The sequence below is a fragment of the Myotis daubentonii genome, chromosome X, assembly GCF_963259705.1.
Source record: "Myotis daubentonii chromosome X, mMyoDau2.1, whole genome shotgun sequence".
In the NCBI taxonomy this organism is placed as follows: Eukaryota; Metazoa; Chordata; class Mammalia; order Chiroptera; family Vespertilionidae; genus Myotis; species Myotis daubentonii.
The window spans coordinates 118,279,174-118,303,884 of record NC_081861.1 but is presented as its reverse complement, the minus strand read 5'-3'; the positions used below and the strand labels follow the sequence as shown (position 1 = coordinate 118,303,884).

Genomic DNA, 24,711 nt, shown 5'->3' with positions numbered 1-24,711 from the left:
ATTACTAATTTTGGTAGAGCACAGCCTCATGGTGAAAAACACAATGTTCTCACTAAATTAAGAAGCCTATAAAGCAAAAAAGGTATTCAGAATAGGTCACAAAATTCACAAAATTCATAATTGTTTCCAAACAAGGAGTAATAGTCTACCGATTGAAATGAAAGCTGTAAATATTTTAAAGTATTTTTAAAAGATAGAATGAGTGAACTATAAAATGTTTGTTATGAAGGTGCTATTAAAACCTAAAACTTCCACAAGGAATGCAGCCCTGCCAACACCTTGAGTTTAGCCCAGTGATGATATTGAACTTCTGCCGGGAGCCGGTCCATGCTTGCTGTTTCAAGGGACCTGGCATATATGGAATACTGTTCTTAATATGTTTGCTCACCTTCTTGGCGCTGTGTTTTAACCAAGGTCACCTCTCCGAGAAAGGTTGTTTCCCCAGGTAAGGATTTTCCCCTGAAGTTAGGGAGGGAATAAAACCCTTCAACTAAGTGCCAGGAGGGTAATTAATCACTTTAACTACAAACAATCATGCTTAAGCTACATAATCTTTACTCCCTGGAATGGAGATAAGAAACGCCCTAACCTTTGTAATAGAGATTGATAGGATTGAATCAACTGGTATAAATACAGATGTAACAAGACAGCAACACACACAATTTAGAACACAGAACTCAGAACACAGAACTTAAGAAGAGAGCCAAGAAGACAGAACCTACACAGAACGTTCTCTAGAGACAGAAGAACTTCGCTGGAGAGAACATGGCAAAAGATCCTGGACTGAACCTGACTATAGAACATGGCAAGAGAACCTGACTAGAACATGGTGACTGAACCTGGCTGGAGATCTGAAGCAGAACTTCTCTGGAGATCCAGACCAGAACTTGGCTGGAGATCCTGGCTAGGCTGCTGATCAACTGAACGCTGTCTCCGTGTCATTCCTTCTTCGCCGACTCCGTCCACACCTTTGGGGATCCCTGGACCTGCTGGGGTTGGACCCCGGCATCTGGCGCCCGAACAGGGACCCCTAGGTAAGCGCCCCACACTCGGGACGGATAGGACTCCACCGTAGGAAGAGGGTGGATAGTCTTCGCCGACTCCGTCCACACCTTTGGGAATCCCTGGAACAGGATTCCCTTAGGTAAGCCCCCCCCCCCTTGAAAACCCCCACACTCGGGACGGATAGGACTCCACCAGGGTGCTACAGACCCCCCTATAGAGGATAAATAGGGTAAGAAGGTGGATAGTACAGAACTTAGATTGAGAAGATGTGCCATACTGAGTCCAAAGAAAGAAGACTCTGTATTGATTCTTAGATTGAGAAGATGTGCCATACTGAGTCCAAAGAAAGAAGACTCTGTATTGATCTCTAGATTAAGAAGATGTGCCATACTGAGTCTAAAGAAAAAAGACTCTGTATTGATCTTTAGATTAAGAAGATGTGCCATACTGAGTCTAAAGAAAAAAGACTCTGTATTGATCTTTTAACATATATGCTTGCTAGCAGAGGAATTAAGGTTACTCCCAGTCAGACAGAACGTTTTATACAAGAAGTATGTCCATGCTTTTCTGAGGAAAGAAAGGTAAATGTAATGGCATGGGAGAAGGTAGGCCCAAGGAGCCTTATCCTTAACCCCACTGCAGCCTTTCTACCCTGGGAAAGTGCAGGATTGGCAAACTCTCCCTGGGATGATAGATCAGGACTCAGGTAATAGCGGAAAGCGCCAATCCTACTCTTAAAATGGATATAAGAGAGCATTTGAGGTTTTTCTTTTTAATGCTTGCTTTTAAAAAATAAAAAAGGGGGAATTTGCCGGGAGCCGGTCCATGCTTGCTGTTTCAAGGGACCTGGCATATATGGAATACTGTTCTTAATATGTTTGCTCACCTTCTTGGCGCTGTGTTTTAACCAAGGTCACCTCTCCGAGAAAGGTTGTTTCCCCAGGTAGGGATTTTCCCCTGAAGTTAGGAAGGGAATAAAACCCTTCAACTAAGTGCCAGGCGGGTAATTAATCACTTTAACTACAAACAATCATGCTTAAGCTACATAATCTTTACTCCCTGGAATGGAGATAAGAAATGCCCTAACCTTTGTAATAGAGATTGATAGGATTGAATCAACTGGTATAAATACAGATGTAACAAGACAGCAACACACACAATTTAGGACACAGAACTCAGAACACAGAACTTAAGAAGAGAGCCAAGAAGACAGAACCTACACAGAACCTACAGACGGAGGAGCTTCGCTGGAGAGAGCATGGCAAGGGATCCTGGACTGAACCTGACTGCAGAGGTTAGCAAGAGAGCCTGACTAGAATCTGGCCACAGAACCTGGCTGGAGAACCTGAGCAGAACCTCTCTGGAGATCGAGACCAGAACTTGGCTGGAGATCCGGGCTGGAGATCCTGGCTAGGCTGCTGATCAACTGAATGCTGCCTCTGTGTCATTCCTTCTTCGCCGACTCCGTCCACACCTTTGGGGACCCCTGGACCCGCTGGGGTTGGACCCTGGCAAACTTCCGACCACCATTACTGTGTAAGATAATGTTTGTGTTGTTTTAAGCCATTAATTTTGTGTTACCTGGTTACAGTAGCAATAGCAATTCATTCATTCAGCTCCGATTATAGTAATCCACCTGTCATACCAAACCCTCTCAAGCCTTTGCCTAATTACAGTGGTTCTCAACCTTGGCTGCACATTAGAATCACCTGGGAATCTTTTCAAAATCCTGATTTCTGGGCCTCATCCTCCGGAAATTCTGTTTCTTTGTTACTAATGTTGTGGCCCCACCCCATAACAAAGAAACAGAATTTCCAGAGGATGAGGCCCAGAAATCAGGATTTTAAAAAGATTCCCAGGTGATTCTAATGTGCAGCCAAGGTTGAGGACCACTGTGTTAGGAGGCACTGGAAAGTGGAAGAGCCTAGTGTAGGTAAAGATTTCAAGGGGAAGTGATGGGTCTAATTACTCTTTTTTTTCCTTCTTTTTCTTTTTATCTTGGATTGGGAGGATAGAGATGTTGTGATATTTTTTCTCTTTTTCTTTTTAAACATGTTTTTATTGATTTTTAGAGAAAGAGAAAGGGAGAGGAATAGAAAGATAGAAACATTGATGAGAGAAACATCATCGATCAGCTGCCTCCTACACGCCCCCCACTGGGGATTGAGCACGAAAGTTGGGCATGTGCCCTGACCCGAAATCGAACTGGGGACCTCGGTTCTTGGTGAATGCTCAGCCTGAGCCACACCGGCCAGGTGGGTCTAATTACTCTTGCAGAACAAGGTTGGATCTAGGCAGATGGATGGGAGAGGTGTTCTAGGGCTAGGCCAGTGGTTCTAGTTGAGAACCACTGTCCTAACATGTCTCCTTGTCAGCACTTATCACACTTGAGTTGCAATCACTGATAATTGTATTCCTGTTTGCACCACTTTGCCAATTTCTTGCTTATTAAGTGGCTTTGGTACTAGTTCCCTAGTTATTTACTAGGTCTCTCCAACAATATAGTAAGCTTGCAGAGAGCAGGGCCTGTTCCTCTGTGTATGTATGCACACACAGGTGTGTCTTCTCTACATATGTTTAGTACACAGTGTTCCAACTCCCCTCTTAATAAAACCACAGCAGCAAATAAATGCTCATTGAAAAAATGAGCCAGTGTACAGGCACACCTCATTTTATCGAATTTCACTTTATTGTGCTTTACAGATATATTTTTTACAAATTGAAGGCAAGACCCTCCACCAACCAAAAGATTATAATTTACTTTATTGTGATGGTCTGGGATTGAACCTGCAATATCTCTGAGGTATGTCTCTACTTTGTAACCAATTATTTCTTAGTAAGTAAGCAAAAGGAAAAATATCCACGATAATATTTTATTATAATGCATTTTATTAATACTATTTACTAACTTGCTATAAGAAATTAAGCTCATTTATTCAGTCAATTTTCTCCTTGAGGAGGAACTCTCAATAGTACATTTTTCTAGTCAAAATTTTCTGCTTTTCATATTATAGCATTTTGCTTTGACCACCAGATGCAGGACCCCTCACAACCAAAACTTATTTATTCATTTGACATATATTGATTGGGTGTCTACTATGTGCAAGTGTTGTTTGGGACATGGAGAAACAAATGAATAAATCAAAGCTTATATTCTGGAGGGGGGAGATATGCAAATAAACATTATCAAGCAAAACACTATAAAGAAAACATGAAGTAACAGAATGGTAAAGAGATTGAGTTCTTTTCCCTTGGAGTAGAAAACCAGTATTTAATGAGGCAAACATAGTGGTCAACACGAGAGGAGGTGATAGTGGTTAAGAACCAGGATTTTCAAGTTAAATGGAACAAGATTTAAATCCAGTTCCACAAGTTCCACCCCTAAATGTGTGCCTCTGGACAAATTACTTAACTTCCCTGAGCCAAGCTGGCTCCTCTGTTTAAAAAAAAAAAATAGGAACTTTCTCTCATAAGGTTCTTTTGAGAATTATATAGATAATCCATACAAAATTCTTTACCTGGTGCCAGACACATAGTAAGTAATTAATACATAGCAGGTAATTAATACATAGCAGCTATTATTATGATATATTTTAAACAGTGATTAACATTTCTGAATAATTATTTAACCGGTTTCCTTATACAATATCATATGTTGTTTAAAAAAAAAATCATTCACTCTACAGATACAAATACTGAGAAATGTAGAGGATGCTGTTTTTCTCCACAGATCCCTCCTTCTGGATGAGGAACTCATTCCCCCAGCAGCTACCAGAGTTTGACTGCTGAAGGCTCACACTGGATTCCCACTTTGGGAATTTTGCCCTCCACTGAATTGCCTCAGCTAAGGTTACGTTCCCTTCCTGTCAAGCTGAAGAACCAAAAGCCTTGGATCTATTTTGAAGGCCCACCCAACTCCAGAGCCCTCTCAGGTGGCCTGAGGCCTCTGTGGAAACCTCTTCTGCTTTCCTCACTCCATCACAGAGGTTGTTCCCAACACCCCCAAATAAACTTGTTCACCAGTCTCCATCTCAGAGTTAGCTTCCCCCAGAGAAGCTGAATTAAGCAAAGCAAGCATTATATGGGCAAGGCACTGCTGTGGTGCAGTTTGGGCAAACTTCTTCTGTAAAAGGCCGATAGTGTTTTAGGGTTTTGGTGGGCCATCTGTTCTCTGTCACGTTTATTCAGCTCTGCCATCCTAGGGTGAAAGCAGCCATAGACAATACATAACTGAATGGGTGTGGCTGTATTCGAATACAGCCTTGTTTATGGGCACTGAATTTGAATATCACAATTTATTCATGTCACAAAATATTATTTTGATTTTTTTTTCATTTTTTACATGGTTTAAAAATGTCTTAGCTCATGGGAGCTTAAAAATGATGTAACTAGATTTACTGTGGTGATCATTTTGTAATATATACAAATCTTAAATCATGTTGTACACCTGAAGCTAATATAATGTTATGTGTCAATTACATCTAAAAAAAAAAAAAAACAGGTGTCAGGCTAGAGTTGAGCAATGACCACAGTTTGCCAATCCCTGATCTAGAGGAAGGAGGTAGAGCAGGGCAGCACTCACAAAGCCACCATTTTGGTACATGAATTTACATAATTTGATATCATCAGACCCTAGACTTTGCAACCTTGTCTTTAGGATACATAAGACCCCTTCCTGGTTCCAGAAGAGTCGAGAGAGCATGGAGAAAAAGAAGAGAAGAATATGAGAAAAAATAAGATTCCTAACTGTGTATCACCAAGAAAATCATACATAGCAAAATCAAAATAGTTTAATATTCACTATGTGATATTTTCCATTTAGGAAATTTCATCTCCACTAGAAAACAGAATTAGGAGATTTGAGTGGCTGTTGTGTGGCTATATCTAAGTAACCATTCCATTTGATAATAAAAACACAATTGCAATTTGCTACTGTTTTCATGTTTATAGAGAACATAATTTTAAGTGATCTACTGATACAGAATAGAAAAGAGAGAAAAAACATATTTTGAAACTGTTTGAACCTGTCTCTCTACCCAAATATAGCAGCCTTCTACAGTTTATTTCCCTCAAGAAAAAACAACTTGGGGGACTTTGTGAGTAACAAACATTCTTAACTCTTTACTCTGAAACTTTTGGCCTTTTACTTTTGCCATGATGTGTGTTCTTCTTTGGCATGTCTTCTTTTTCGATTTCTGTACTCCTTGAAATGAATCCTACCTTTGCTTTTTTTATCATTTTTCTTTTTTGCTTTGTTGCTATACAACCCTGGCTTTGAAAGCACTCTTTATAGCCCCTCTTCCCACATTCCTTCCTCATGTGTAATATTATGAGATTTCCTCTTAATGCACACCTGACCTCCAGCCAATGTTTACTTCTCTAGCTCTTGACTCCTTCCCAAACCCCTCCTCCACATTCTCAGAATAACTGAATGAAGTGTTGTTTTAGCTGTGAGAGTAACAAAGAGGAATGGAAACATCCTCTCCATTATGGATTCACATTGCTATACTGTGAAATATGGAGACTAGGAGTACTGATTTCAGTGGACACCAACTGTAATAGGCGGTTAATGACTATATCCCTGGCTTTTGAGGTCTCCAGATTCTTCTCTCTCGACACTTGGAGGCTAATTTGGTCCACACTTGTCATGATAAGTTCAGATGCCAGAATCTGGGTAGGGGAACTGTCATGAAACACGGTGTCCATAATGTACTGTTTATATAACTCCACCACCTTCTGTTCCAGATACTCATTCAGCACAGCATTAGAAATAGGCTTCTGCATTTGCAAGCTGTTTTTCTCCTTGATGCTGGTTATTCTCCAGTAGGATGAATGCCGCTGGATAGGTTTTTGGGGAAAGTCACTGGGCGGAGTAGAAATGGAATCCTCCATTGGCAAAGGAATCTCAGATGATTTCAGCAAAGGGCCGTACTCAAAACTACTCTCGCAGAGAAAATCTGTGGTCACTGAATTAACAGCCATCACCTGGCCCCCTGCAATGTGTAAGTCATTGTAATTCTTGCAAATACTTTTACAGGAAGGTGGAACCAAGAAGGTCTCTCTGCTGGGGTGTCTACATATTTCAACTGCAGCCACGTTTGGGCTTTCAAACACAGGATTGGGATTTGTCTGTAGCACTGTGATTCTCTGATTTCTACTGTGTTGACTCTCTCTTGTATGCACTGAAGAAATGAACTTGCTGGAGGATTTGCAGCTCAGGTAGAGACTTCCGACTTGTGTTTCATCCACAGAGGAATAGCAAAGAGCAGCAGAGTTAGTCTCTTCTTCCTTTTCCTCAGCCACGTTCTCATTATAAGACGCACAACTCCAGGGGATGTCATTCCGGTAGGCAAGTCCACTGAGGTACCCTTCTGACAGCATTCTGGAAAGAGAGTTGGTGAATAACAATGAGGAAAATGAAGACTGGATGTTTTTTAAATTGACAGTTGATGTATCAAAAAAGTAAAGGAAATAGTCATTTCATTCATTCACCAAGCCATCACTAATTTTGTGCCTGCTTTGTACCAAGACAATGGCATGTGCTGGAGATAGAAAGATAAATAGGACACAGTTCCATCCTTCAAGAAATTTCCACTATGGGCCCGCCCAGCTTGGCTCAGTGGTTGAGAGTCAAACTATGAATCAGGAGGTCATGGTTTGATTCCTGGTCAGGGCACATGCCAAAGTTGGGGGCTCCATCTTTAGTGTGGGGTGTGTAGGAAGCAGCCAATCAATGATTCTCTCTCATCAATGATGTTTCTATCTCTCTCTCTCTCCTTCTCCCTTCCTCTCTAAAATTAATAAAACTATATATAAAATGTATATGGGAAAAGATAAACTAGATGTAAACAATTCCAATATTATATCATAGAGCGTTCAAATCATGATAGGCACAAAGGAAGTGAAGAAGAGGAGCCCCTAACACCACCTGTGGATAAGGGAAAGAAGTTACAAATATGTCACAGAGAAGATGACATTTCATCTAAATTGTAAAGACTAAGAGTTCCAGCCATAGGCACAGAGTTATAAGAGAATATGGTGTTGTGGTCTATTCACTATACACCAAGATGCTGAGCATAAGCAGAAGGGCCTGGGAAAATAGGCCAGAATTAGGTCATGAAGGGCCTTATGAGTCAAGCAAAGGCACTTGCCTCCTGCCCCAGAGGAAATGGAGAGTGACTGAGAAGCTGCAAACTGGGAAAACAACATACCCAGTGGGTTATGAGAAAAACAACGAGGCAAATTCTACTGAAAATAGAGCAATATTTTACCCATCTTTGGATTTTATTCCTCAAAACTAGCACAATGCATGGTATGAAATTAATTCACTATCAACCCATCATGAAGGACCAGGAAGCCTCACCAACCTTTGCAGCTCAGGACAAGTTCCTTGCTCTATCCCACGTACTTCTCACAATAAGTCCTGGAAATGTCTCTGCACTCAACTGACGTGTTTACCTCTACCCTAGTTACCAAAGAGATTTCCTGACCATGGGCTTTTGCTACAACCGCCTCCCCTCCCCACCCCCAGCAGTTGTCAGCTGAGTCTGGAGTGGCTAGAATAGGCTAGAAAGCAGCAGCTGCGTTTTCTAAAAAAGGAACACACTGACATTCTTGGCGCTGGGCAATAGACAACAAGGAAAACTGATCCTCTTTGTACTTGAAAGCTAGGCTTCCGAAACAGACCTGTCAACATGAAGCTGAACTGAAAAGTCAAATTAGAAAAGGATTATTTTAACCATACATAAAGGTCCTTTTTTAAATATTAGTATCTCTTTTATATTCATGCAGTTATTTCCCAAGTAATTTTAATTGTATAAAGTAAATATTACAAATATCTATAATAATAAAAGCATAATATGCTAATTAGACTGGACGTCCTTCCGTCCTTCTGGATGAAGCTGGGGCTGCGAGGGAAGCCCTGGTCCCCAGTGCCTGCTGAAGGCCAGAGGAAAGCCAGTGCTGGCAGCCAGGGGAAGGAAGGCCTACTCTTGCATGAATTTCATGCATCAGGTCTCTAGTGATTAATATAATTATTTTAATTGTATAAGAGTAATATTTTCAATGTTTATATTCTCTTTTTGGAACTATTCCAAGATATATTCAGCAAATTTATCAATTATTTAAATGTTTATATTCCAGGTGTAGTCGTGTACCATAATGATATAAAATTAAAGGTCTTCAACAAATCCATGAAGTAGTCCTTGTATGCTGGACACAGTTACAAGGATAAAGGAAATGTTTCTCTTTCCTAAAAAAAAAAAATTTCTAAGTGTGGTTCTGCCCTCGACAAACTGAACACCCAGGTGAAAAGGCAAATCTTTATATATTAGTACATGAGAAGATAATTAACAGAGCAAAAAAGTTTACAATAAAAAGGCTTTATAGTGAAGCAGTTATTTCCCAACCCTCCCCCTCCACCCCACCAAGGCTGCAGCTAAGGCCTTCCCCTTTCAAGGCCTCAGAACATCATTGTAGAAAACCAGAGCAGAAGTGCAACTTTCAGCTTTTGAGTTTCTAAACGGGCCTCAGAAACTCTCAGAAGAAACCATAGTTTTAGAGAAATGGCTTTTGAGATACCATAACCTGAGCTTTAATATTAAAGCTCAGGTTATGGTATCTCAAAAGCCATTTAATTATATATATATATATTTATATATATATATATTTATATATATATATTTATATATATATATATTTATATATATATATTAATTGATTTCAGAGAGGAAGGGAGAGGGAGAGAGAGAGAGAGAGAGAGAGAAACATCAATGATGAGAGAGAGTCTTTAATGGGCTGCCTCCTGCACAGGGGCCAAGTGGAGGATGAGAAATTACCATGGATGCCAGTGTGACTACATCATGACAACCAGAGATACCCCCCACTCCCATGTCCCCAACTGACCCTATGGCTCTGTGTAAGCAAGAAGGAACTTAGAGGCAAACCCAAGGAGGATGGAGCCCTGAAGTGACTGAGGCTAACCTGATTGACAGTGATTACTCAGGAGAATGTAAGCTGAGCTCAAAAACGAGATCAAATTGAGTTAGAGAAAAGCAAAGATTTTCAGGAAAAATAGCTGCTTAAGCATATGCATGTATTTCCCACCCCCTAAACTCCATTAGAACAACAGTAAGTAATTTTTTAAAGTTACAATCCACAAAAAAAGAGGGAGAATAGAAGAGACAAAAGCAATTACATTTTAGAACTAGAAAGCAGGAGTCCGAAGGTTAAGGACTTAGGAGACCTAAAAAGGCTGAATCTTACAAGACCTTCTTGCTTACAATGAGAGAACCCTGGCCAGTGTGGCTCAGTGGATAGAGCATCTGCCTGTGGACCATCCCAGCCAATGGCACATACCCCAGTTGCAGGCTTCTCCCCAACCTGGGCCCTACAGGAGGCTCGTGCAGGAGGCAGCCAATCGATGTGTTTCTCTCACATCAATGTTTCTCTCTGTCTTTCCCTCTCTCTTCCACTCTCCCTAATTGAGTGAGGATTAACAACAAAAAAAGTGCATGAAAGAAGGGGACAAGCCAAAAGTAACTTTGAGTCTGCGCATGCTGGCAAATGGCACCAGCATTAACCAAAATGGGGAGATCAGGAGAAGGAGCTAGAAAGGGAGCTGTTGGGTTTAGTTTAGTTTCTCCTGAGTCTGACATGAGGTACACACTCTGAGTGCAAATGTCTAATTATGCGTTGGAGATTTAGGCAGGGAGCTCATTAGAAAGGTTACTTAAAGTCAACAGTAAAATCAGCTCTCAAATGTGGCAGTAGGACTTCTTCATCTTGGAGGCTTGCAGAGCCTGTGAGTGTTTGTAATAATTGCTGTAGGGAGCCTGCCTTGAACAGTACAAGGAGGAATGAGTGACAGCAAGAGCTGCGGTATCATGTAGCTTTATAAAGACTACAAGAGCTTCAAATGTGTTAAACAGGTAACATTTTAAAAATTCACATTCATGCCCTAACTGGTTTGGCTCAGTGGATAGAGTGTCGGCCTGAGAACTGAAAGGTCCCAGGTTCAATTCCGGTGAAGGGCATGTACCTTGGTTGCGGGCACATCCCCAGTGGGGGGTGTGCAGGAGGCAGCTGATTGATGTTTCTCTCATCGATATTTCTGACTCTCTATCCCTCTCCCTTCCTCCCTGTAAAAAATCAATAAAATATATTTTTTAAAAATGCAAGTGATGTTTCTAACTCTCTATCCCTCTCCCCTCCTCTCTGTAAAAAATCAATAAAATATATTTTAAAAAATTCACATTCACGGTAAAATTTAGTAATGTATTGAGACTCACTATGGAAAAAGAAAATTATTGAACTAGTAGTTAAGGGACCAGAATTCTAGTTCTAACCTTGTCACTAGCTGTGGTTTTAGTCTAGTTAGGGACAAGTTTATAAAATAGCTAACATTAATACTAGCTACAACCCTGATACGATCCTAAGTGGGTTTTATTTTTTTATTGATTAAGGTATTACATATGTGTCCTTATCCCTCCATTGCCCCCCCACCCCATTTCCGTTCATGCCCTCACCCCCCTAGTGTCTGTGTCCATTGGTTAGGCTTATATGTATGCATATAAGTCCTTTGGTTGATCTCTCCCCCTTACCCCCACCCTCCCCTATGTTCCCTCTGAGGTTTGATGGTCTGATCAAGGCTTCTCTATCTTTGGATCTGTTTTTGTTTATGAGTTTATGTTGTTCATTATAATCCACAAATGAGTGAGACTGTGTGATATTTATCTTTCTCTGACTGACTTATTTCACTTAGCGTAATGCTCTCCAGATCCATCCCTGCTGTTGCAAATGGTAGGAGTTCCTTCCTTTTTACTGCAGCATAGTATTCCATTGTGTAGATGTACCACAGTTTTTTAATCCACTCATCTGCTGATGGGCACTTAGGCTGATTCCAAATCTTAGCTATTGTAAATTATGCTGCTATGAACATAGGGTGTGTGTTTTTTTTTTTTAAAAAAAAAAGTGTGTTGTTGTTGTTTTTTTATTTCAGAGAGAGGAATGGAAGTGGGGAGAGGGATAGAAACAACCAATGATGAGAGAGAATCATTGATTGGCTGCCTCCTATCCACCCCCTACTGGGGATCAAGCCCAAAACCCAGGCATGTGTCCTGACCAGGAGTCAAACTGTGACTTTCTGGTTCATGGGCCGATGCTCAACCACTGAGCCATACCGGCTGTGCCTAAGTGCTTTTTATGTAATAAATCAATGGATTCCCATGAAGACTGTAAGATGTAGGTACTATTATTATATCCATTTTATAGATGTCAAAATTAAGTAATGTATCCACAGTCACCAGGCATTTAAGTACTGGTAGTCAGAAAATAGAGCCACACTCACTTGTTGCTTAACATCTCAGAGACTCAAGTTCTCATCTATAAATTAAATTCTCACCTGTGGTATTAAAGTATCTATAGATTGCCCTAACCGGTTTGACTCAGTGGATAGAGCGTTGGCCTGCGGACTGAAGGGTCCCAGGTTCGATTCTGGTCAAGGGCATGTACCTTGGTTGCAGGCACATCCCCAGTAGAGGGTTTGCAGGAGGCAGTTGATCGATGTTTCTCTCTCATCGATGTTTCTGACTCTCTATCCCTCTCCCTTCCTCTCTGTAAAAAATCAATAAAAAAATAAAATATCTATAGATTCCCCTCAAACTTAATATTGCAGGAGTTTATGACTTATTAGGAGAAGAGAAAGAGGGTTAGGTGAGCATTACTCAGAATCGAAATTCATTTCTGAAATGTTAGCAGCAGAGGGCAGCAGATAGTATGCTAAAGCAGCTTTTCAAAGTTTGTTCTAAAGCTGTGCGAAGAATATTGGATGAAACTCATAAACAAAAATTATACAGATGTTAACTAATTTAATCTTAATTAAAACTCTTTCGTGTACCGTTAGAATGAAAAGTGTTGGACACCATGACATTCTAAAATCTAAAGATAGAAAAGTAGAGAAAGTTATTTGGGTTTATTTTTATTAATTGTTGGCATTTTTCTTAGTACATTTCAGTGATTATCTGTGAAATTCTTATAATATCAATCAGTCTCTTCAAAGGTATTACAAAATATATATTTCAAGAAAATGTTAACATTATTAGACTTCATTTCATCTGATACACTAAAACTTGACCCAATGGATCACTTCAATTGTTCAAAGATATTTTATCACTTGACTTTTTGTTTTTCATCATAGAGAAGCTATATATGTATATTTGGAATATATATAAAATGTCTAAATATATTTAGAATTCTCCATGACTTGTTAAGTGTAAAGGAAAAGAAACCCAAGGACATTTGCAGATGAAATGTTCTAGGCAAATTTAGCCTACTTTAATCATTACCAGACAGGGGAATACCAAAATTAACCTGATGTGCAAATTCACAACTTAGAAATATGTGCTGAAGTACAGCACTTTGTTAAACCATTTACTTGGCTTCAGAAGAAACTGCAATATAAATTCCTCCTTCTACACTAGCATATACATAGTTTCTCAGAAAACTGTTGTTATAACTTCTGCACATAAACACACTTTTAATTTACACCCAAGCAACACAAGCATAGATTTCAAGAGAAAATCTAAAGAGGGAAGACTTTCATAAGAGGGAACCCTTGGAAAAACCTAAGTTAGGGATCAGCAACCTTATTAAATAAAGGGCCAAGTATTTAATATTTTAGGTCTCTGTTATAACTACTCTGCCATCATAGCAAGAAAGCCACCATAAATGATACATAAACAAATGGGTGTAGCTGTGTTCCAATAAAACTTTATTTACAAAAACAAGCAGAGAGCCAATTTGGCCCATAGGCCATGGCTTCCCTACCCTGGACCTAAGGCAAAAAGCAGATGCAGCCTGGTGTGTTTTTTAGGTTTTTTTATTTCAGAGAGGAAGGGAGAGGGAGAGAGATAGAAAACATCAACAATAAGAGAGAATCATTGATCAGCTGCCTTCTACATGCTGCCTACTGGGGATGGAGCCCACAACCCAGGCATGTGCCCTGACTGGGAATCAAACTGTGACCTCCGGGTTCCTAGGTCGACACTCAACCACTGAGCCACATAGGCCAGGCTAACCTCTGGTATTTGAATACTTTCCTTAACCATTTCCACTGCTATAGTCTGGCATCATCTCACCCTTAATGTTACAAGCAGAGTAATTTAATATTACAGGTGCCTTGTTTAAATATTAACAGCTCCCAATCACTTCCAGAATAAAGTCCATCCAGGTTAGGTCCTCATGATGTCTGGTCCTTATCTGCCTTCCCAATCTCATCTCTCCCTTTGCCCCACAGGACCCAGAAACTTCTCCCAGTTTCTCCCACACTCTGTGCCCATCCCAGGTATTTGTGGATTTTTTCTTCTGTCCTGAGAGCCCTGGTTCCCTATCTATCCCCTGTCCTACTACCCATATCCTTCAAGTCTCATCTCCTATATCAGCATTTTAGAGCCCCTAGCCATTCATGCAGAATCCATGTCCTTCAATTAGAAAGAGATTCTTGGTTCTTCTCTCCCTTACCCCAATATACAGGGGTGGGCAAAAGTAGGTCTACAGTTGTGAAGACTCAAAACAGTTTATTTTTATTATTTATTTATTAATTATCATATTATTGATTTGTATGTCTTATTATTATTATTCTGTATTTTTACTTATGGTTTATCTTTTAGATAATGATGGCTGACAATTTAACCAATGAAAGTGGATACTTAAACAGTACTGGAAGACAGAGAATGCCGAAAAGGTTCGATAAAAATGGGCTGAACGATTTGGTACCTTCACTAAGTAGACAAACAATTTACAGAATATGCGATAAATTTGATGAAACCCGTTCCAAAAAGTGGTCAACTGGACAGTATTACAACCAGGAAAATAAAATGTTAGTGAGTCAGGCATTTACAAAGAGCACTCCCCCCCCCAAAAAAATAATAATAAAACAAACAGCTTCTATTGAGTTAGGCATTTCCCATAGATCTTTGAGTCACCTAATGCAATGTTTCGGTTTGGAAATGTGTCGGCCGAGATTGCCTCATGGGTTATTAGGAGATGATCTGGATTGCAGTTTACAATTCTGCGAAGTGGTTGTGAATGAAGACAAGGCCATGTCATGACAGGTAAAATTGTGTGGTTCGCTGAAGCACCTTTTAAAACTTTCAGATGCTGGAAATTGACACAACTGTATCTACTATTCAGGAGAAAATCCCCATGTAATGAGAGAGGGACCGTTGAGTCAGCCAGGGACTACAGTTTGGGTGGGTGTTTCGTGTAAAGGGGTACTTGGACCTATTTTTTCCATACAACTATCACACACAACCTGAATCTCAGCATGAGGGCCAGTGTTTACCACAATCACAGAGACAGCATGATATTGATGACTTCTTCTTTCAACAAGGCGAAGTTCCTCCACACTGTGTAGAAACAGTGGGTGAGTTTCCTAATGAACAATTACCCAACAAGTGGATAGGTCAATGAGGGCCAGTGGCATGGCCACCGTGATCACCAGACCTCACCCCAGTGGACTTCTTTGGAGAGTTGTCAAAAATAAAGTCTTCTCACAAAAGCCGCATATGGTGGATGATATGATTCACTGCATAAGTGAAGCATGTCAAGAAATTGATGACAATAAATGTGCCAAAGTGTGCTTGAGTATAGCAAGTAGACTACAACAGTGTGAACATAATGAAGGCCAGCAACTTGAGCCCTTACAAGATTGTACCTAAGTGCACTGTGCCACTGTGATATTATTTTGAGTTAATAAAGCTATTGTAATCAGTATTACCTGCATGTCTTTTTTCATATGAACAACTGTCAACATACTTTTGCCAAGTCCTGTATTTATTAGGATTGCGTGAAACTTTAGCAAAATCATCTGCTACTCTAAACAATGAAATAAGTCATTGGGACAGTCCTCTGAATGAAGGAGTAACTGGCAATAGCAAAAGGAAAGCAGGCAGATTGGGGATCCGTAGCAAGTGGGGGAGTTGGAGGCGATAAGCAGCAGCACAGATCCTGTCCCTGGAAGAACAATTTACATGCATGCAAACTAAGTCATCTGAGAGGCTGGGTTGAGAAAGGGTGCACAAAAGACCACAGCTGCACAATAATAGAGGCAGTGGGATGGGGCTGCCTCCCACATCACAGGATGTAGTTTTATGGAACTGAAGACAGGAAGACAGCATCTGCTGTTCCATAGAAAGTCTTGGGCCTAACTAGTTGGGGTGCAATTTGGGTCCCATCTGTCAGCATGTCTGCTTATATAGATCTGCCTTTAAGTTACAAAATCATACATCTATAGGCACAGCTTACGTTAGAAAATCATTTTTCATAGTGGACATTGGGGTTTTTCTTGCTTTTTCATTATGTGTAACCAGTGCGCATGCTTCCATGAATGCTTCCTTAGGCCCGCCCACTTTGGAAAAGCCGAATTATTAGATCCTAGCTATTATTGCAAATTGCCTTTCAAGTAACTTGGGCCAATTTATTCTCTCATCAGCTATGTTTGAGATTAACTGTTTCCACTGACATTCTTCAACACATTATTATTATTATTAACTTTTCAATCAGGTAAGCAAATTTATTCTTTTGTCTCAAATTTGGGGGTGAAGCAAACTGTCTTGTTAAGATTATGTGTAGTAGTGCTCGCTTCGGCAGCACATATACTAAAATTGGAATGATACAGAGAAGATTAGCATGGCCCCTGTGCAAGGATGACATGCAAATTCGTGAAGTGTTCCATATTTTTAAGAAAAAATAAAGACTATGTGTAGTGATGTATCAGGGATGTTGTCTTTTAATACTCCCCATTCTCAAAATACTCTATTTCATCTCTCCAATTCCCTATTTCCCTTGTAATCTAAATGCTAGATTCTATCATTCCAACCCATGTTTTTAAGACCTTTTTTATTTGGGGGCATTGCAGATAAACCACTGAAAGGCTGTCATTGGAAAACTTGAATATTATTTTGTTCATTATCTAGTTATAATACTGTAACCAAATCTGTATTACATGGGGTTTTTTTGTTTTTTGTTTTGTTTTGTTTTTTTGGGTTTTTTTTAGTAAACGATATAAGAACTTTACCCAAAACAAAGGGTTTCTTTAGGAAGGACCTCCCTGTATATAAAACACACACACACACACACACACACACACACACACACACACCTGCCATTTCCTTACTCTTATCTTTGAAAGTTCATATTGTTTAGAGCTGAAAAAAACCATTCACTTAATCATATGCCTTGTCTTATATCCCTATTATTTCATCTTTTGTGGTATTTGTTGACAGTATCATTTGTCTAAAGTATCACTTATCCATATTTCAATTCTCCTCACAAAACATATACTTTGTGACTATCTATTCTTCTATCAAATGTGAAGTGATTCTTACTTAACAAATTAATGTCTGAAAGTCTAATTTGAAGGCTAAGGTAATAGGTCAAAAGTCCTCTGTTTTCCATATTAGCATCACCAATAATGTTGATAATGTTAATAAATAAATTTTTAGGTCCTTATGACCAAAGGTAACAACTACTATATCTGGATATGTGAATTTTCTTATTTCAGAAAATGCAAATTTTGGTGCAGAAATATTAGTAAATATATTTCTTTCATAGTTTGGATTTTTTTTAATTCTGTCTTTACATCTCACAGATAGAAAAATTAAAGCTTATGTTCATCCTTTAAAAATATTTTTTAAATATTTTGAAACCAAATGAAAGGGCTAAAAAATTTAGAAAAGTGACCATAATAGTATTGACTGGTGTTAAATTTCTTTGGTGTTAATCATTGTTTATGATATTATCAATTATGTCAATTAATGTTAACATTTGCTTAACTGTAGGCATTTGAACCAAATGTATTGTAAGGTATTTCATTGGATCCTAGATTTAAAAACTCTTTAAAGAACATGTGGAAAATTGGAGAAATTTGAATATTAATTACATTCTATAACAAGATTCTATTTATGTTAAATTTCCTTTGCATTATAATTATGTAGAAGTCTGCCCTTTTGTAGGAGATATATTGCTCAAGAATTTGAAGGTATCATGTGCCCTAAAGGCAACAATATACTTTCAAACAGTTCAGGAAGAAAGCTGTGAATATGTGTGTGTGTCTATATATATATATATATATATATGTATATATATATATATATATATATATATATAGAGAGAGAGAGAGAGAGAGAGAGAGAGAGAAAGAGAGAGAGAGAGAGAACATAAATGTGGCAAATAGCTACAACTACTTAATCTACATGATAGAAATAGGGGTGTTCATTGTACTATCCTTTCCATTTTTATATAGGTTTGAAACTTTGCACACCAAAATTTGGGGGAGGGTTAACAAATACTGAAGATAAATTTACATTCTATCATGTTTGAGAAGAGCATAGAGGGACAATATCATATATCTAAGATAATCATTAGGTATGTGATTAGAAATGGTTCAGTAACTTGAAATAACTATTGAAAACATTGCATCAAAGTGTTATTAGAGTTAGTGCACTACCTTTGTATATCTGCCAAATTACCATTGTAATATGAATATTTACACGAATTTTAAATATCTCTACTCCTTCAAGAAACTTCTCAAGTTCAGAAATGCAAGGTTCTTACACTGTCCTTTGCAAGCAATGTTCTGAAAATATCCATATGAATATACTGGCCAAACCAGGTCTATATTCAAGCACAGATAGATGTGCACAAGAAAAAGAATGTTTGACTAGGTCTAAAGATAATTCAAACAATTGCTTCTCGGTTTTTTTGCTAAGATCAAGTATAAAAATAATCCAAACAAAAGCCCACCTGTACAAGCACTGTATTTAATACCAACCAATCACCCAGATAGCAATTCTAAAAGCATCGTCACTCAACCTGAGAAAGACAAATATCACATGATCTCATTTATTTGTGGAATCTAGTGAACAAAATGAATTGACCAACAAAATAAGACCTGAAGTTGGGAGGCATGGAACAGACTGACGTACCTCGTACCTGGATATGGGGTTGGTGGGACGAGAAGAGATAAACCAAGGAACTTATATACTTATATGCATAGCCCTTGGGCATGAGCAATAGGGTAGTGAAGACCTGGGCGAATAGGGGCTGGGAGGAGGGGAGAAGGGGGGATATGGGAGATATATGTAATACTATTAACAATAAAAATATATTTTAAGCCCTGGCTGGTTTGGCTCAGTGGATAGAGAGTTGGCCTGGGGACTGAAGGGTCCCAGGTTCAATTCCGGTCAAGGGCATGTACCTTAGTTGCGGGCACATACCCAGTGGAGAGTGTGTAGGAGGCAGCTGATCGATGTTTCTAACTCTCTATCCCTCTCCCTTCCTCTCTGTAAAAAATCAATAAAATATATTTAAATATATATATATATATATTTTAAAAAAACAGAAATAAATAAATAAATAAAATAAAGGCATCATCACTGTAGATCACATTCACTTTGAATATGTCCTGCTACACAGAAAACACTTATCACAAGCTCACAACGAATAACAGAGTCAAATCCAATTGGAATGTATGTGACTGATTGTATTCCTCTCTAAAATTACGTCACCGTAACAATTCAAGAGTTGTGCTCTCTCTGCAAAACTTTTTCAGCCTTTTAAATCTTTTTTTTTTTACTTTTATGAAAGTACAGTTGGCCTTCTTTTAAAAACACAGAAGTTAAACCTGTGTAGGAATTAGTGAATGAGGACTGAATAAATTACACAACAAATATTTGATCAGACCAGTCAGTTGAGTGGGGGGCGGGGGGGGCATATTTTAGCAATGCCCGAAATGTGAACATGAGGAGATAAGAGAAGGAAGTGTTTGACTTAACACTTAATTCAATTCCTCGTTATTGAATGTTTATTTAAACTCCCACTCACCTCTGAGTCGGTAAACTAGAAAAGCATTTTACATGTCATAAGATTGGATCTGAGTTCTGATATTAAACAAACTAAGTATGAGAAGAGAAATGGCAGAAAAGGTTAGCAGTTACAGAGCCTGTTGCCTAATTTTCTTACCTTCACTAACCAATCTGCTCCTTTGGTCCTGCAGAAACACGATTGACCATACGAAGATGAATAAGCCAGCCAGTGCTTTATCCAGAAATGTTCACAAGCCTTTGGTGAGTATTCCTTTCGCTGCTAAAAACCAAGCAACTAAGCTGCTCATTGCATTTCCACTTTTTTTTATGACTGATCCAATGGAAAAAGAGTTGTTTTTGCTCGTCTGATTTGTTCTAAAGAACAGTGGGAAGTCCCAGAAAGGAGGGGGAGGTAATAACTGACAAACCCAAACCGAGCCACAGAATGGTGTTTCTTCCCCTTTTTCAAAAAATGAAACCTATCTATGAAACTGTCTCTTGTTAAAATAGTTTATCACTCCACATTATATAAGAGCCCGATCAATGTACATTTACTCTTATAACTAAATTCTCTGGGGCCTCTCTCCCAAAAGAGACCCAAAGTCGGATACAATTTAGAAAGTTCTCAATTTGATCACTAATTGTCATTTTTAAGAAGTATTATTTCTTAACTGTACTCATAGTTTTAAAAAATGCAAGTTAAAACCATTTTCTCTCTCAAATTAACAAAAGTAAAAAAAAAAAATCAGTGAAACACTTAGTGGCAAGGTTTTGTATAAACAGGCACTCTCATATACTATTGGTGAGACTGTAAACATGTTTAGGGCAATTTCCCAGTCTCCGTCAAAGTTTTTGTTTTAATATTCATATCCTTTTACCCAACAATTTCATTTCTATAAATTTATCCATGTGATATATTTGCACCTGTGCACAGACATGTGAAAATATATTTGTAGCAGCATTGATTAAGAACGTAAACAAGCCCTAGCTGGTTTGGCTCAATGGATAGAGCATTGGCTTGCGAACTGAAGGGTCCCAGGTTCAATTCCAGTCAAAGGCACATGCCCGGGTTGTGGGCTCAATCCCCAATAGGGGGCATGCAGAAGGCAGCTGATCAATGATTCTCTCTCAACATTGATGTTTCTCCCTTCCTCTCTGAGATCAATAAAAATTTTATTTTAAAAAAGAACGTAAACAAGTGGAGGGAAATTCACAAACAGGATATTGGCTAAACAAATGAGAGAATATCCTTATTGTAAAATACTATGCAGTTGTTAGAGTGAGGTAGTTTAATGTCTAATAATAAGAGGAAATATCCAAAATACATTCTTTAGTAAGAACATAATATAGTCCAATTTTTATTTTTAAAGGCATTTGTTTATACATAGAATGTTTCTACAGATATACAGAAAACTAAAAATAAGCAATTGCCTTTTGAGAATGAATCTTGCTTTTTACCCTATACCTTTTGAAATTTTGACTTAAAAACTAATATTTTAAGTCATATTTATCCTCTTTTTATTTTAAAATTACAGTTGACATTCAACATTATATTAGTTTCAGTGTACAGCATAATGGTTCTACTTTTATATAACTTAGGAAGTGATTCCCCTAATAAGTCTACCTGGCACCATACATAGTTATTACAATACTAGAGGCCCAGTGCAAGAAATTTGTGCACAGGTAGGGTCCCTAGGCCTGGCTAGCAATCAGGGCCAATCTGTGGGGTGACTGGAGGGTGATTGTGGTCCCCACTGGCACCTGCTTTGGCCTGGCACTGCCCACTCGCTGGCCCTGCCCCCTGCCACTGCTGCTGGTCACCATCTGTGGAGCAACTGGCAGGGTGATCAGGGCCCTCACTTGCACCCACTTGGCCTGGTGCTGCCTAATCACCTGCTCCACCATCCTGCCACAGTCCTGCTCTCGTCAGGGCCCATTGGCGCTGGCAGTGCCTCCACTGCTGCCCGCTGCCAGTGCCATGTCACTGGCACCAGTCATGTTTCATGCCGCCCCCTGGTGGTCAGCACACATCTAACTCCCGGTCGATCGAACTCTTGCTGGTGGGGACAGTTTTCGTATTAGCCTTTTATTATATAGGGGCTCGGCACTCACAGCTGCTGTGGCTTGCCTCGGCCTTGCAGCCCCGGCTTCGTCTGGAAGATCATCCGGAATGTCATCCAGAAGGTCATTTGGCCGTCCATCTGGTCTAGTTAGCATATCACACTTTTATTATTATAGATTATTGACTATATTACTATGTTGTACTTTACATCCCCATGACTCGTTTGTAAGTACCATCTTGTACTTTGTAATCCTTTCACTTCTTTTCCCAGCCCCCAAGCTCCCTCCTATCGGGCAACCATCAGTTTGTTCTCTTCATCTATGAGTTTGTTTCTGTATTGTATGTTCATTTATATCACTTTTTAATTTCCACATATAAGTAAAATCATATGTTATTTGTCTTCCTATGTCTGACATTACACTTAGCATAATACCCTCTAGGTCAGTGATGGCGAACCTGTGACACGCGTGTCAGAGGTGACACGCAAACTCATTTTTTTTGGTTGATTTCTCTTTGTTAAATGGCATTTAAATATATAAAATAAATATCAAAAATATAAGTCTTTGTTTTACTATGGTTGCAAATATCAAAAAAATTCTATATGTGACACGGCACCAGAGTTAAGTTAGGGTTTTTCAAAATGCTGACACGCCGAGCTCAAAGGGTTCGCCATCACTGCTCTAGGGCCATCCATGTTGTTGCAAATGGTAAGATTTCATTCTTTTTTATAGCTGAATAATATTCCATTCTATATATGTACCATTACTTTTTTATTCACTAGTCTATTGATGGTCACTTGGGTTGATTCCATATCTTGGCTATTGTAAATAATGCTGCAATGACCAATGGGGTGGATATATCTTTTTAAATTAGTGTTTTGGATTTCTTCGGATAAATACCCAGAAGTGGGATTGCTGGGTCATATGATAATTCTATTTTTAATTTTTTGAGGAACCTCCATACTATTCTCCATAGTGGCTGCACCAATTTGCATTCCCACCAACAGTGCACGAAAGTTCCCCTTTTCCACATCCTCGCCAACACTTTTGTTTGTCATTTTATTGATGATAGTCATTCTGACAGGTGCAAGGTGATATCTCATTGTAATTTTAATTTGCTCTGATGATTAGTGATGTTAAGCATATTTTCATGTTGTCTACTAATGTGTATGTCCTCTTTGGAGAAATATCTATTCAGGCCCTTTCCTCATTTTTTAATCAGATTGTTTGGCTTTTTGGTGTTAAGTTGTATAGCTCCTTTTTTTCTCTTTTTTTCTTTATTATGAAAGTATTAGAGATGTCCCTTTTTCCGCCCATTGACCACTTCCACCTGGATTCCTTCCACTTTCCAGGCTTTCACTGCACTATTGTCTGTCCATGGGTTATGCATATATGCATATAAATTCTTTGGTTAATCTGGATATTAATCCTTTATCAGGTGTATCATTGGTGAATATGTTCTACTATTCAGTAGGTTGTCTTTTTCACTTTGTTGATGGTTTCCTTCCCTCATGTCAAAATTTCTTCATGCTATTTCTATTATGATGTCATCAATTCTTAGCTTATCCCCAATTCTCATCTTATTGTCTCCACCCTGTGTACCCTCTACTCACTGTCAAGTGTTCTTAGCAGCACTCTCAAATTCCTCAACAGTTTCTCTTTCTGTCACATCCTACTTGCCAATTGCCAGTTCCAGATAAGATCCATTATTGCCTTTCCTATAACTAGAGAAAGGTATATATGTATATGTTAAATATATATGTACATGCATATATGTGAATACACACAACTGATCAGTTCAGAGATTTATTCCATCAAATCTCAACTATTTCAGGACAAATTCTTTGTCTTTTTGAAGTATGCTCTCCAGCCACTTACAATATAGTTTTTTCTCTCAATATCAAATGACTCAACTGGACCTACTTTCTGAAAAATACAGTATTTGATCCTGTTCACTAATCTCTTCTCTTTTTTAGTAGTTCATTTTTTTTAATTGTATACAGGTAAAAAGTGTAAATGGTACAAAAAGGTATGCATTGAAAATTAAACCTCTCCTCCTATCTGATCTCCAGCTCTCAGGTCCCCTCCCCAGCAGCAATTACAATTGTCAGCTTCTTGTGTGTCAATCCAAAGAGTATATCTCTTATTTTGTATACAAATGTTAGGATACTAATTATGATATTTTATCCTTTATCTTTTTTGTATAAATTTTTCAATGTTAGGCTATTAGAGGGGAGGAGGGTTTGGGAAGCTGGGTGAAAAAGGTGAAGAGATTAAAGAAAAAAACACAGTCATAGACAGACAACAGTATGGTGATTACCAGAGGGAGAGGGGGGTGGAAGGAGGTAGAGGAGAGTAAAGGGGGGATAAATGGTGCTACAAGAAACTTGACTTTGGGTAATAAACACACAATACATTATACAGATGATGTATAATAGAATTTTACACCTGAAACCTATATAATTTTATTAACCAACTAGCGGCCCAGTGCACGAATTCGTGCACAGGTGGGATCCCTCGGCCTGGCCGGTAATTGGGGTTGATCTCCAGGGGGAGGGACTGCAGAAGGTTGGCCAGCTATGGGAGGTTGACTGTGGGGGTGCACTGACCACTAGCAGGCAGCTCCAGCATTGAGCATCTATCCCGTGGTGGTCAGTGTGCGTGTTCAGTCATTTGGTCACTTAGGCTTTTATATATATAGATATCACCCCAATAAATTAAATTTAAAAAAAAATTCATCCCTAGCTGGTTTGGCTCAGTGGATAGGGCATCAGCCCGAGGA

General features: G+C 39.0%; 1 protein-coding gene and 1 non-coding gene across 2 annotated transcripts; one reads left to right on the top strand and one right to left on the bottom strand.

The window, feature by feature from the left end:
- Positions 1-3,671: 3,671 nt before the first annotated feature.
- TASL (TLR adaptor interacting with endolysosomal SLC15A4) lies at positions 3,672-20,237 on the bottom strand. The gene is made up of 2 exons (XM_059679120.1): positions 20,026-20,237; positions 3,672-7,387 (listed from the first exon to the last, which is right to left on the bottom strand). Exon 2 carries the CDS (start codon positions 7,384-7,386, stop codon positions 6,493-6,495), a length of 894 nt encoding a protein of 297 aa, XP_059535103.1. The 5' UTR covers position 7,387; positions 20,026-20,237; the 3' UTR covers positions 3,672-6,492.
- LOC132225312 (U6 spliceosomal RNA) lies at positions 16,638-16,744 on the top strand. The gene has a single exon (XR_009450838.1). It is a non-coding gene; the product is annotated as a U6 spliceosomal RNA (small nuclear RNA).
- Positions 20,238-24,711: the final 4,474 nt, after the last annotated feature.

Coding starts and splice junctions, on each gene's coding strand:
- TASL (XM_059679120.1), bottom strand. CDS start 7,386: ATGCTGTCAGAAGGGTACCTCAGTGGACTTGCCTACCGGAATGACATC.